We start from the raw sequence: 15,093 nt of genomic DNA on the forward strand, positions 1-15,093 counted from the left end.
ATAAAACAGAAAACTCAGAAATAAACCCACAATTATATGGACAATTAGTCTTTGACAAACCAGAACAGTATCCAGTGGAGAAAGTCTCTTGAACAAATGGTGCTGGGAAAACTGGACAACTACATATAAAGGAATGAAACTGGACCACTTTCTTATACCATACACAAAAAGAAAACCTCAAAATGGATTAAAGACCTAAATGTGAGACATGAAACCACAAAACCCCTAAAAGAGAGCACAGGGAATGTCTCTGACATTGGCTGTAGCAGTGTTTTTCTAGATATGTGGCAAAGGGAAATAAATGCAAAATTAAACTGTTGGGACTACATCAAAATAAAAAGTTTCTGTACAACAAAGGAAACAATCAACAAAACTAAAAGACAACCTACTGAATGGGAGAAGATATTTGCAAATGACATATATCATAGGAGTTAGTATCCAAAATACACACACAAAAAAAACTGACACAATACCCAAAAACCCCCCAAATAATGCAGTTAAAAAATGGTCAGAAGGGGATCCCTGGGTGGCGTAGTGGTTTGGCGCCTGCCTTTAGCCCAGGGCGCAATCCTGGAGACCTGGGATCGAATCCCACATCGGGCTCCCGGTGCATGGAGCCTGCTTCTCCCTCTGCCTTATGTCTCTGCCTCTCTCTCTCTCTCTCTCTGTGACTATCATAAATAAATAAAAAAATATTTTTAAAAAAATGGTCAGAAGACATGAACACACATTTCTCCAAAGACATACAGATGGCCAACAGACAGACTCATAAAAAGACTAATTATCAGGAAAATGCAAATCAAAACTATAATGAAATATCATTTCACACCTGGGAGAATGGCCAAAATCAACAACACAAGAAGCCATAGGTGTTGGCAAGGATGCAGAGAAAAAGGAACCCTTGTGCTCTGTTGATGGGAATGCAAACTGGTGCAGCCACTTGGAAAACAGTACGGAGGTTCTTCAAAAATAGAGGGGATCTCTGGGTGTCTCAGCAGTTTAGTGCCTGCCTTTGGCCCAGGGCGTGATCCTGGAGTCCCAGGATCGAGTCCCACATTGGGCTCCCTGCATGGAGCCTGCTTCTCCCTCTGCCTGTGTCTGCCTCTCTATCTGTGTGTCTTTCATAAATAAATAAATAAAATCTTTTTTAAAAAGTTAAAAATAGAACTTCCCTATGATCCAGCAATCACACTAGTGGGTATTTACACAAAGAATACAAAAACATGAATTCAAAGGGATACATGCACCCGATGTTTATTGCAGCATCATCTACAATAGCCAAAAACTGGAAGCAACCCAAGTGTCCACTGATAGATGAGTAGATAAAGAGGATATACTCATACACTTTAGCCAAAAAAAAAAAAAAAAAAACAAAAAACTCTTGCCATTTCCAACAATATGGATGGAGCTAGAGAGTATTATGCTAAGCGAAATAAGTCAGTCAGAGAAAGACAAATAGCAAATGATTTCACTCACAGGTGGAATTTAAGAAAGAAAACAAGTGAAGGGAAAAAAGAGGCAGAGAGGAACTAAGAAACAGACTCTTAACTCTAGAGAACACATTGCTGGTCACCAGAGGCGGGCAGGTAGGGGATGAGTGAAACAGATGATGGGGATTAAAGAGTGCACCTGTCATGTTGAGCAGCAGGTAATGTATGGAAGTGTGGAATCACTATGTCATACACCTGAAATTAATATAATACTGTATGTTAACTACACTGAAATTAAAATTAAAAACTTAATTTTCTAAATGGTATCTTTTTATAAACAGATATTCTCAATTTTAAATGTACACAAATTTATCACTTTTTCTTTATATCTAATGCCTTTTGTGTCTCTTTTACAAACCATTCAATACAGCCTGGTGACAATAGTTAATACTATATTGCATATGTGAAAGTTGCTAAGAGAGAAGCTTAAAAATTTTCATCACAAGGGGGTGCTTGGGTGGCTCAGATGGTTAAGCATCAGGTTCTTGGTCTCAGCCCCAGGGCTTGATTTCAGGGTTGTGAGTTCAAACCCTGTGTTGCACTCAAAACTGGGCATGGTAGGCCTACTAAAAAAAAAAAAAAAAAAAAAAAAAAAATTCCTCACAAGAAAAACAAATTTCCAAGTATATATGGAGATAGATGTTAACTAGATTTATTGTGGTAATCGTTTCACAATATACTGCAGTATACATAAATATCAAATCATTCTGTTGTACACCTCAAACTAATTAAATATTATATGTCAATTATACCTCATTAAAAAACAATAAAATATATGTATGTGTGAGAGGAAAAAAGTAATTCCTAACCCAGAGGCCATGAAATACATGTCATCTTCTAGAAGCTTCACTGTGTTGCCTTTTGCACGTAGGTGGGTAATTCACCTAAACATGATTTTTGTACATAGTGCAAAGCATGAATTCAATTTCATTTCTCTCCACTTGGATATTGAGTGGTCCCAGCATCATCTCCTAAAAAGCCCCATTCCCATAAATCAAGTGCTCACACATGCATGAACTACACTGAGCTCTCTCCTCTGTTCCAGGCCTGATGTCCCACTGCTAATTAAGTAAGTCTTGATATCCAAGAGCATCTTTCTACCTTTTTCGCCTTCAAGAATGTCTCAGTTATTCTCAGCCCTCTGCGTTTCCATAAATATTTTAGAATTAGCTTGTCAAGTTGCACACCATAACAAAGCAAAACAAACAAACAAAAACCTGTTTCAGCTTTTGATTGGAATTACATGGGATTATAAAACAATTTGAGGAAAACTGACACTGTAACAAAATTGAGTCCCCCTAATCAAGATTATAGTGGATCCTTCCACTTACTTGTTTTCCTTAAGGTCTCCAATCATGTGTTATAGTTTTATCCACAGAAATATTGCACATTTTTCTATTACCAGTCTTAGGTACTTAATTTTTTCTATGCTAATAAGAATGGTCATTTTTTAAAAATTTCATTTCCTAACTGTAGCTGGTATATAGAAATGCAACTGATTTTTGTATTAATTCTGTGTCTAGCAATAATAAAGACTAGAATGTAAATAAATGAAACAATAGAAAAAATAGCGAAAATCAATGAAATCAAATTTCTTTGAAGAAATCAACCAAATTGACAAACTTGGTGCCAGACTGACAAAGCACTCAAATTACTAAAATCTGGAATGAAAGAAAGAACATTACTACCAACCTTACAGAAACAAAAAGGGGTATGAGAGAATACTATGAATACCCACAAATAAGACAACCTGGATGAAATGGACAAACTCCTAGAAAGATACTGTTACAGACTTAACTTTGTCTCCCCAAATTCAAAGGCTGAAGTCCTAACTGCTAATACCTTAAAATGTGGCCTTATTTGAAAATAGGGTTGTTGTAGATGTAATTAGGTAAGGTGAGGTCATACTACAGTAGGTAAGTCCCCAATCCAGAATGGCTGGTGTCCTTAATAAAGGTGAAATGTGGACACAGGCATGCACACAGGGAGCCACGCCACGTGAAGATGGAACAGAGATCAGAGTGCAGCATCTACATGCCCAGAATGCCCAGGACAGCCAGCAAACCACCAGAAGCCAGGAGAGAAATATGAAGCATATTTTCCCTCAAAGCCTCTGAAGGAACCAACCTTACCAATACCTTGATCTCCAACTTCTAGCCTCTGGGACTGTTAGAATATCAAGTTTCTGTTTATTAAGCAATCCAGTGTGTGGTAGTTCGTTATGGCAGGCCTAGAAAACTAATGCAGATGCAAACCACCAAAACTGACTTAAGAGGAAATAGAATATCCAAATAAACCGATAAGAAGAGATTGAATAATCAAAAACTTCCCACAAAGAAAAGCTTAGGCACAGATGATCTCATTGATGAATTCTACCATGTAAAGAAGATTTAACACCAATTCTTGACAAACTCTTCCTAAAAGGTCAGTACTAATTACTCTGATACCAAAACCAGAGAGACATCACCAGAAAACTATAGACAATGTTCCTGACGAATATGGATGCAAAAATCATCAACAAAACACTAGCAAACTAAATCAGCAATATACAAAAAACAAAAACCACACGACTGTCTCAAGAGTTGCAGAAAAAGCATTTGATAAAATATAACACCCTTCATGTTAACAACACTCAACAAACTAGGAATAGAAGGAAATTTCCTCAACCTGATAAAGAGCACCTATAAAAAGCCACAGCCAGATAAGGATGTCTACTTTTGCCACTTCAGCTCCCCACTGTACTGGAGGGTCTAGCCAAGGAAATCAGGTAAGAAAAAGAATTTTTTCCAGCAATTTATGAAACTCATTTATTAATTCTAATAATATTGCCTATAGATTTCTTTGGAATTTCCTACATTCAAAATTATATCATCTGCTGAAAATACCTTTGTTTCTTCTTTTCCAATCTACATACAGTTTCTCTCTTTTCCTGTATTACTGCTCTGCCTACAATCTGGCTGACGTAATGACAGTGGGCACCCAGGTCTTATTCCTGAGCTCAGAGCAAAAGTTTTCAGTGTTAAACACTGGGTATCATCTTTGTTATAACTTTTTTAAAAAAGATAATCTTTCCTTCTACTTCTGGCTTGCTCTAAGTATTAATCATGAAGAGATAGTACACTTTGTCAAACATCTTTTCTCTGTTGAAATTATCATAGAACTATCCCCATTTAACCTGTTAGTGAGGTAGACTATGGGAATTATATAATACAAACCCTCCTATTCCTCTCTAAAACTTAGTCAAAATGTATCCTTTTCATGTATTACTGCTTTTAATTTGCTAATATTTTATTTAGGATTTTTACATCTATGTTCCTTCTGCACTCTGGAATTGTTCTTGGAGGTTTTTAGAATTAAAGTTAAGTGAGCTTTGTCTGTTCAAGTTAGCCAATAAACACTGAGCTCGTGCTAGGTGACCAGCCCTGTTCTGGGTGCTTGGTGAATTAAACAAAGATCCTTCTATTCGTGGTGCTCACATTCCAGACAGGGTGACAAACTCAATAGAAAATACAATACATAGAATTTAGAAGGTGAGAAGCACTATAGGAAAAAGGACAAAGAGTACATGTGATGAACTGAAAATGATGGGCAAAGGAATTAAGTTTGCAATTTTATTATTATTATTTTTTTAAGTTTGCAATTTTAAATGGAACTATCCAGGTAGACTTCATCAGAAAGGTGACATTTGAGAAAAGACTTGAAGGAGAAGATGAGGGTGTCAGTCATGCAAACGTCTCTGAGATGGATTTCAGGGAAAAGGCGATAGCTAACATAAAAGCACTCTGGCGGAAGTGTGCTGGAGTGTTTGCAAGAGGACGCAGAAGTCAGTGTAAATGAGGGAGTATGAACAGGGTGAACGGGAGGTTGGAGAGGGAACAGGGGCCAGATCACTTATAATCTTGCATGCTACTGGAAGGACACAATCCAAGTTGTGTCTGAACAGGATCATCCTGGCTGTAGAGGAACAGATGGTAGCAAGCATAGGGTGGTAGAAAGAGAAAGGTGAAGAGTGATCAGATTCTGATGTATTGTGACGGCAGAATCAACAGGATTTCCTGACAGATAGGATTTGGGTTTCAGAGAACAGACACAGCAATGACCCCACCATCTGACCTGAACTTGTGGCAGGACACATCACTGCCAACTGAAATTGGTACAAATAAGCTGAGGTTGGAGCACATTTGGACAAGACAGAGTTTGGGAGCTCTAACAAGTGTTCAATTAGGTCACTGGAGGTTTTAAGTTTGGAGCTTAGGAAAAAGATCTGGGTTGATGACCTAAATTTAAAATACATTTCAGGGATCCCTGGGTGGCGCAGCGGTTTGGCGCCTGCCTTTGGCCCAGGGCGCGATCCTGGAGACCCGGGATCGAATCCCACGTCGGGCTCCCGGTGCATGGAGCCTGCTTCTCCCTCTGCCTGTGTCTCTGCCTCTCCGTCTCTCTCTGTGTGACTATCATGAATAAATAAATAAAATCTTTAAAAAAAAAAAAAATAAAATAAAATAAAATACATTTCATAATACCCAAATATACAGAGATTTTCATGTTATCTCTTCACTGATTTCTACTATAATTGCACGGTAGTCTAAAACCTGCTCTAGGGTAGGTGTTGGCAAATGGTCTCAGAAAGATCTGACCCTTAGGTTTTACAGGCCACATATGGTTTCTACTACATATTCTTCTTTATATTTCTACCATGGCCCTTTAAAAAGGTAAAAATCATCCTTAGCTTGTGCGCATATAAAAAAGGCCATGGGCTGAGGTGCCTGGGTGGCTCAGTCAGTTAAGCATCTGACTCTTGGTTTCAGCTCAGGTTGTCATCTCAGGATCCAGAGATGGAGCCCCTCTTCGAGTTCCGTGCTCATTGCAGAGCCTGTTTCAGATTCTCTCTCTTTCTCTCTCCCTCTGCCCCTCCCCAACTGTGTGCTCACTTGCTCTCTCTAATAAATCTTCAAAAAACTAAATAAATAAAAGGCCATGGGGTGACCTGCCTAGAGCTACAACAGTCAATACATAAGCCACTACACAGCACACATACATTTCCATCATTGTGGGAAGACCTACTAGACGGGCCTGTTTCACAGTATATGATTTTGATCCTCTGAAATTCTGTGAGTCTTGCTTGATAACCAAGCATATGGTCTATGGTACAATTTTTTATGTAAAATAAAAAATCTCCAGGGGAAGAGAAAGATAAGGAGGGGCAGGAGAACAATTCAGTGACTAGGGATACACAGAATCTGTCCCATTCTTGTAAAATTCAGGCTGTGTATCTTGCTTTAAGAGGAATGAGAGAGGGAACTGCACTGGTGTGGATGCTTCAACTCTCTTCTCCTGAACTAAGCCCCAACTTAAAGCTCAAATAATACTAATAAAAATAATATTTAAAACATTTACTGAGCAATTTGCTAACTGCCAACTACTGTTCTGATTTATATTCACTGACTAATTTAGTCCTCACAGTCTCAGAGAGACCATATGAAGTAGATACTATTACCATCTCCTTTTATGGATGAAGGAAATGAGGTGCCCTGAAGATAAGTGTAGCATACTTGCCCACAGTCACATCACTGATAAGTGACAGAGCCAGAATTCAAGCCCCGGCAGTCCAGCTTCAAAATCTGTACTCACAAAAACTCTAGGAAGGCTTCCTGGCAAAAACCATTCACTCAATGGCTTTTTCATCCCTCTAGTAAAGGGAAGACACCTTTGTTATATCACCTCATCTTTCCAATTGCATCTCCTGCTGCTTCTTCAAAAGAAGCCTCTTTTCTATTCTACCAATTTTCTCACGATCTCCCTGTTGTGGACATCTGTGTTTTGTCAGTCCTGTGCCAATTCCCTGCAATCCTCTACTGCAACTTCTGCTTATAAAACACTCTTTCCTATCTGGAACTAGTTCCATGTTGGACACAGGCCTGACTCTCTGCCCCCCTTGCCCCCAGAGGCCTATAACCCAGGCCTAGGCAACCTGACTACTCCCATCACACCAGGTCATACTGCAGGGCTCAAGAATAGCCACAGGACCCAATACTTAACTGATCTTTCCTGTCATTTGATACAACTCTGCTAGCTGTTCCCAGGAAATTGGGAACATAAGGACAATGTATACCTGGGACTGCCAGCACCTTCCCTGCTGTGCTGAGCCTACACAGAGGAGCCCGAAAAGAAATGAAAGAGGAGCTTTTCGCAACGGGTTTGCCGCCAGAACACAGGTGTCGTGAAAACCACCACTAAACCTAAACCAAAATGGGAAAGGAAAACCCTCACATCAACATCGTCATTGGACACGTAGATTCGGGCAAGTCTACCACTACTGGCCATTTGATCTACAAATGTGGTGGGATCGACAAAAGAACTATCGAAAAATTTGAGAAGGAGGCTGCTGAGATGGGAAAAGGCTCCTTCAAGTATGCCTGGGTCTTGGATAAACTGAAAGCTGAACGTGAACGTGGTATCACCATTGATAGCTCCCTGTGGAAATTCGAGACCAGCAAGTATTATGTGACCATCATTGAAGCCCCAGGACACAGAGACTTTATCAAAAACATGATTACAGGCACATCTCAGGCTGACTGTGCTGTCCTGATTGTTGCTGCTGGTGTTGGTGAATTTGAAGCAGGTATCTCCAAGAATGGGCAGACCCGTGAGCATGCCCTTCTGGCTTACACACTGGGTGTAAAACAACTAATTGTTGGTGTTAACAAAATGGATTCCACTGAACCACCCTACAGCCAGAAGAGATACGAGGAAATCGTTAAGGAAGTCAGCACCTACATTAAGAAAATTAGCTACAACCCCGACACAGTAGCATTTGTGCCAATTTCTGGTTGGAATGGTGACAACATGCTGGAGCCAAGTGCTAACATGCCTTGGTTCAAGGGGTGGAAAGTCACCCGTAAAGATGGGAATGCCAGCGGAACCACACTGCTTGAAGCCCTGGATTGCATTCTGCCACCAACTCGTCCAACTGATAAGCCCTTGTGTCTGCCTCTCCAAGACGTCTACAAAATTGGTGGTATTGGTACTGTCCCAGTGGGTCGAGTGGAGACTGATGTTCTTAAGCCTGATATGGTGGTCACCTTTGCTCCAGTCAATGTTACAACTGAAGTAAAGTCTGTTGAAATGCACCATGAAGCTTTGAGTGAGGCTCTTCCTGAGGACAATGTGGGCGTCAATGTCAAGAACGTATCTGTCAAAGATGTTCGTCGTGGCAACATGGCTGGTGACAGAAAAAATGACCCACCAATGGAAGCAGCTAGCTTCACAGCTCAGGTGATTATCCTGAACCATCCAGGCCAAATCAGTGCTGGATATGCACCTGTGCCGGATTGTCACACAGCTCACATTGCTTGCAAGTTTGCTGAGCTGAAGGAAAAGATAGATCGTCGTTCTGGAAAGAAGCTGGAAGATGGTCCCAAGTTCTTGAAATCTGGGGATGCTGCCATTGTTGATATGGTTCCTGGCAAACCTATGTGTGTTGAGAGCTTCTCTGACTATCCTCCTCTGGGCCATTTTGCTGTTCGTGACATGAGACAGACAGTTGCTGTGGGTGTCATCAAAGCAGTGGACAAGAAGGCAGCTGGAGCTGGCAAAGTCACCAAGTCTGCCCAGAAAGCTCAGAAGGCTAAATGAATATTATCCCCAATACCTGCCACCCCAATCTTAATCAGTGGTGGAAGAAAGGTCTCAGAACTGTTTGTGTCAATTGGCCATTTAAGTTTAATAGTAAAAGACTGGTTAATGATAACAATGCATCGTAAAACCTTCAGAAGGAAAGGAGAATGTTTTGTGGACCATTTTTTTTTGTGTGTGCGTGTGTGGCAGTTTTAAGTTATTAGTTTTTAAAATCAGTACTTTTTAATGGAAACAACTTGACCAAAAATCTGTCACAGAATTTTGAGACCCATTAAAACAAAAGTTTAATGAGAAAAAAAAAAAAAGAAAGAAAGAAATGAAAGAGGAAACAACAGGGAAAAAAGCTCTGATAATACCATTGGAACATCCAAATCCAGCCACATTATTTATTCACCTGGAGACTTTTGGTTATTCAAATCAGTAAATTCCTCTGCATGTTGCTGGTTTAAACTGGGTGGAGCAAAAAAAATAAATAAATAAATAAATAAATAAATAAACTGGGTGGAGCTAGGTATTTATGCATGCTCCCCCGATGTCCAAGCATATCTCTCATTCTTGCTTCTGAGCCTCTGCTGAGGTGATTGCCTCTGATCTTCCAAATGCTCTTCCCTTCTCAGGGCTAAACTCAGCAAGGCTTCTAGGAGACATTCCCAAATTACTGAGGCCAACTATCAGTTCCTTTAATTCTCATACTCCAGTGGACACTCTCTGTAATCACGAATTTTACCATGTTTTATATAGTTCTTTATTAACCTGAAACCACAACCTAGATGACCAGAACCATTACTCTTACCCAAACATGCCATATAACATCCAACAGCTACATCCTGATCATACTCCTCCCTCTTCTGTTCCCAAGCTCCATGGCACCAACCTCTGACACTCAGTCCATGTGACAGCTTCTCCTGACAGCTCTTACCTCTGGCCTTCCAACTGGATTAACTCTCCATTCTCTGATTCCTACAGTATTTCACCCTATCTCTTTAAAATCTCTATTTCCTGCCAAGCTACATTAGTATCTCTTTGACGACAGGTTTGCATCTTCTTCATTTCTGTGTCACACTACCTTGTTGGATGAATGTATTTTAAGGAGAACAAATACATGCGGAGGCTCACATGTAGACCTAGAATTAGTTCAGATACAACTGGCAATGAAAGTCCTATTGTAAACATGGGCCTCCAGGAATGCGACCATCTCAGGTCTCATGTTCCCAAGTACACTACACATTCAGTGACTCGTCATCCATTTCTTTTACGGCCACGACAGCAACAGACAGAACACAAGTGCCCTGACTTGCACTAAGGTGACAATTGTCTTGGTGGACAACATTTATTACACAACAAGGAGAGATATTTTGGTGTTGGGATCATCTGACACAGTCAACTGTGCAGTTGTTTTTAACAAAATTCTATTTTAAGTCTGAGTAAAATTACCAGCAATCTACCATCTTTACTTTTTAAAATTAAACATAGTGACTTTCACACCTTAAAAATTACAAATATATGTGATATTTAATTCATCTTAATCTGTTTTAGGAGGCATATATCATTTCCAAAATGTTTTTTCTGTTAACTTTAAGAAATACCTGAGAAACAGAAAAACTAACCTCAGGTCCGGAATGTATAGTCAGGAAACTTTCCACAGCAGTCAGGGTACCTAAAAGAGTAAGAGAACAGTAAAAGTAAAATTAAATAAAATCTATGTAACTAAGATATGCAGTAATAAATTATTCCCATTTTTAAAAAGATTTTATCTACTTATTTGAGAGAGAGAGAGAGCATGAACAGGTAGGGTAAGGACAGAGGAAGGAACAGACTCCCTGTTGAGAAGGCAGGCCAATGCAGGACTTGATCCCAGGATCCTGAGATCATGACCTAAGCTGAAGGCAGATGCTTAACTGACTGAGTCACACAGGCACCTCAAATTATTGCTATTTCTTGGGACCATTTTTACCAAGCCTACAGCTGATATAGTCAGAAAAATCTATACTGGTAATAGTTTTATTACTGAAAACAGACTTATGAAACATAACTTTACCAGTTAAAGCCAGGGAAATTGTCAGAAAGAGTAGGTTAGAATAAAGTCTAAGTGCTAGTACTGGCAAAATATTTTCTAGTATTGAAACTAATACTATAGATCTCTTCTAACAAGGCAACAATTTAGCTCACTCATTCACCCTGGAAGGCCATCAGCACACAGTTCTCAAAATTACATCTGTGGGATGAATTCTGCTTTCCAGTAAAAGTGCTCTCAAGAAGGCTTAGTAGTAGTGGTTTACAATGAATGTACAGAAAACTTAGTGAGATGGTCTCTGTGATGGCTTATATACTACTTAAAATAAAGCTGTTAAAATGAAATAAAAATAAGTGTAAATAACAATAGAAAAACCAAAGCCAGAAACAGAGAAATCAACCACAAGGACTAATACACAGGCATAGTGGTTAATTAATCATGGAGTTTTTCAAGAGTAGTAAGACAAAAAAAACATGTGGGCAAATTCTCAAGATCTGATAAAATGAAGTACAGCGATCTCTTAAGAATCGGTGTTTCTAGTTTTAATTCCAAAAGATGACTAAATCATGGGGCCTTAGAAAGCTGACCCTGAGAAAGAGAATGAAGAACCACATCATCAGCAATGATGAAAACCACAATCACCTAAATGCCACTAGGTGACCACTGACAAACACCTAGATCACGACCTATAATTCCCTGAGATGATTCTGGAGTTTCTCAGAGAATGCAACCTGGATTTATGGCTCTGTGATCTAACCTAGCCACAGAAAGAACGTGGACCACCACAATAAGACGTGGGTCACTTGTACCAAACAATCAGCTGGGGCACTTGCTAACACTCACTCTTAGCATTCAGTATTTGAAAACAAAGTTTTTAAACAAGTCTTAAAGTAATATTTCTCCCTGAAAAGAAGGTGTTCAAAGTAACAGAAACTACCAAATATTTAAAAACAGTCTTAGTAAGAAATATGTAAAACCATCATGACGAAAATAGCTGAACTTTAGAAACTTAAAAGTATTTTTTGATAAATGGGGATCTACCATGCCCATGACGTGAAGACTCTGTATTTTAAAGATGTTCAGTTCGGGGGCACCTGTGTGGCTCAGTCAGTTAAGCAACTCACTCTTGGTTTCAGCTCAGGCCATTATCTCAGGGTCCTAGGATCAATCCTGAGTTGGGCTCCGCAGTTAGCGTGGAGTTTGCTTGGAACTCTCTCTCCCTCTCTCTCCACCCCTCCCACCTTGGCGTGCATGCAACTGCACATGCAAACTCTCTCTCTCAAATAAACAAACCTTAAAAAAAAAAAAAAAAAAAAAAAAGGACGTTCTGGGATGCCTGGGTGGCTCAGTGGTTGAGCGTCTGCCTTTGGCTCAGGGTGTGATCCCAGGGTCCTGGGATCTATTCCCACATCGGGCTCCCCACAGGGAGCCTGCTTCTCCTCCCTCTGCCTGTGTCTCTGCCTCTCTCTCTCATAAATAAATAAATAAACTTAAAAAAAAAAAAAAGATGTTCAATTCATGTTCTCTTTGGAATGGTTCTAGTGTTCCTCACTGAGTATGATATTGGCTACTGCTTTCCAGCATCTATTATGTTAATAAAGTTTTCTATTCCTAAATTCCTAAAAATCTGCAATCAGTAAATGGCATAAATTTTCAAATCATGTACTGAGATGAGCATCTAGCTTTTCATCTTCAATAGTCTGATTGATGATTATATAATTTCCTAATAAACCTTGGTCTTGATATATTATTCTTTAAAAATTCCATTGAATATTTATTAAAATTTTATTTAGCACTTTTTGACTACTAATTTCACAAAGCAAAACCCATTTGTAGCTTTCTTCTTTTTCTGGTGCTATCTGGGGCTTTACTTTGAGTTAATTTTTCAATATAAACTGAAATACTTCCCATATTTTTAAGCTCTAGAACAGTTTATATGATACTGGAGTTACCTGTTTCATGTCATTTTCTAAATGGACCCTTTTAAAATATGCATGACATTAGTAACTTCCGCTGTTTACCATAACACTGATTTTTTTTCCATTTTTTTAAGATAAAGGATTTTTATTTCTAAACTGGTATTATTTACATCATACAGCTTTCAAGAAGAGCATAATATCTGTTAAGACACAGAACTCTGTTCATTTTCTCAGTGGAGAGTAGAGCTGGCATTTCCAGTCAACTCTGGAAGCTTAGTAATCCTGCAAATGTCTTTCTTTTCTTTCAAATTGCATATCTATTGCTATCACCCATTATCTTCTTTTTTTTTAAAAGTTTTTATTTTAATTACCTGGTACTCATCATGACAAGTACACCCCTTAATCCCCATCACCTCTTTCACCCATTTGCCTGGATCCTCCTCTGATGACCACCATCAATGTGTTCTCTGTAGTTAAGTGTCTATTTCTTGGTTTGTCTCCTTTTTCCCCTCTTTGCTTGTGTCTTAAATCTCACATGAGTGAGATCATATGGTGTGTCTTTCTCTAACTTACTTCTTAGCATAATACTCTCCAGCTCCATCCATGTTGTTGCAAATGGCAAGATCTCATGCTTTTTTACAGCTGAAGTGTGTGTATGTATGCACATATATCACTTTTTTATCCATTCATCAATTGACAGACACTGGGGCTGCTTCCATATCTTGGCTGTTGTAGATAATGTTGCAGTAAATAGGGGTGGATGTATCTCTTTGATTTAGTGTTGTATTCTCTGGGTAAATATTTAGCAGTGCAATTGCTGGATGGTAGATTAGTTCTATTTTCAAATTGTTGAGGAACCTCCCTACTGTTTTCCAAGTGGCTGCACCAGTTTGCATTCTCACCAAGTGTAGATTAGAGGTCCTTTTCCTCCACATCCTTGCCAACACCCATATTTTCAAAAATATAGAATGCTTCATGAATTCAATTACTGCTTATTGATTGATAATTACCGTTCATCTTATTTTTGGTATATATTACGCCCAGATCTGCTGGAATGGAGTCAAAGCCACTGCTTCCGATGATATAAACCCCTTTTTCTGCAGCTTTCTCATGATACTTCCAATACATTAACTCCAGAAACTAAAAGATTCAGGACAAAATTCTAGATCAGAGCTACACAGAAACATTTAAATCAGCATTAAATGACAGACCTTAAAAGACAAAGCAATTACATTATGAAAATGCTAACCAATATGACTTTATAGTGAAAAAGTAACTGTGAAAATGTTTTTCACTTATTCCGTAAATATTTACTGTGTATCTACCATGTGCCAAGTAGCGTGATACACAGGCTGATCTGACTTAATGACACTATTAACTTTTTCAGAATGACTTTTATATGCAAAAGTAGTATCTATTATGAAAACCTAAATATACAAAAATATACAAAGAGAGCGAAAAAATATAACCCAAATCGTATTACTCAGAGGGAATTACAGAAGTGGGTCTCCGCACATACAGACACACACACACACACGGATCTTCGCACACATGCGTGCACACACACACACACACACACACAGAGATTTAGGATAAAGAAGTGGTAGGAAAGGGGATGTTCAAATCCACTGTCTTTACAAATTACTTTTATTTTTTTTTTAAGATTTTTATTTATTCATTAGAGACACAGAGAGAGGCAGAGACACAGGCAGAGGGAGAAGCAGGCTCCATGCAGGGAACCCAACGTGGGACCCAATCCCATGTCTCCAGGATCAGGCCTTGGGCTGAAAGTGGCGCCAAACCGCTGAGCTACCCGGGCGTCCCACAAATTACTTCTAGAACAGTTTTAGGTTCACAGAAAATTTGAGTAGTGGGGAGTGTGCATGTACTCCAACCCAGTTTCTCCTATTGTTAAAGCTCTTACATTAACATTTGTTATAATTAACGAACTAATACTGATAACGTTGTCATTAGCTAAAGTCCATAGTTTACCCAGATTTCATTAGTTTTTACCTAATGTCCTTTTTCTCCC

At 39.1% G+C, this 15,093-nt stretch overlaps 1 protein-coding gene across 2 annotated transcripts in view; it reads right to left on the bottom strand.

Moving 5' to 3' along the window:
* Positions 1 to 15,093, bottom strand: part of SCCPDH (saccharopine dehydrogenase (putative)) — a 43,451-nt gene that overhangs the window by 19,123 nt on the left and 9,235 nt on the right. For both annotated transcript variants that reach the window (XM_077901356.1, XM_077901357.1), the window contains exons 4-5: positions 14,072 to 14,201; positions 10,736 to 10,785 (exon numbers count right to left, since the gene is read on the bottom strand). In XM_077901356.1, the coding sequence (XP_077757482.1) occupies positions 10,736 to 10,785; positions 14,072 to 14,201 (180 nt within the window). The remainder of the gene's footprint in view (positions 1 to 10,735; positions 10,786 to 14,071; positions 14,202 to 15,093) is intronic.

The sequence above is a fragment of the Canis aureus genome, chromosome 6 (genome assembly GCF_053574225.1).
Source record: "Canis aureus isolate CA01 chromosome 6, VMU_Caureus_v.1.0, whole genome shotgun sequence".
Taxonomy (NCBI): domain Eukaryota; kingdom Metazoa; phylum Chordata; class Mammalia; order Carnivora; family Canidae; genus Canis; species Canis aureus.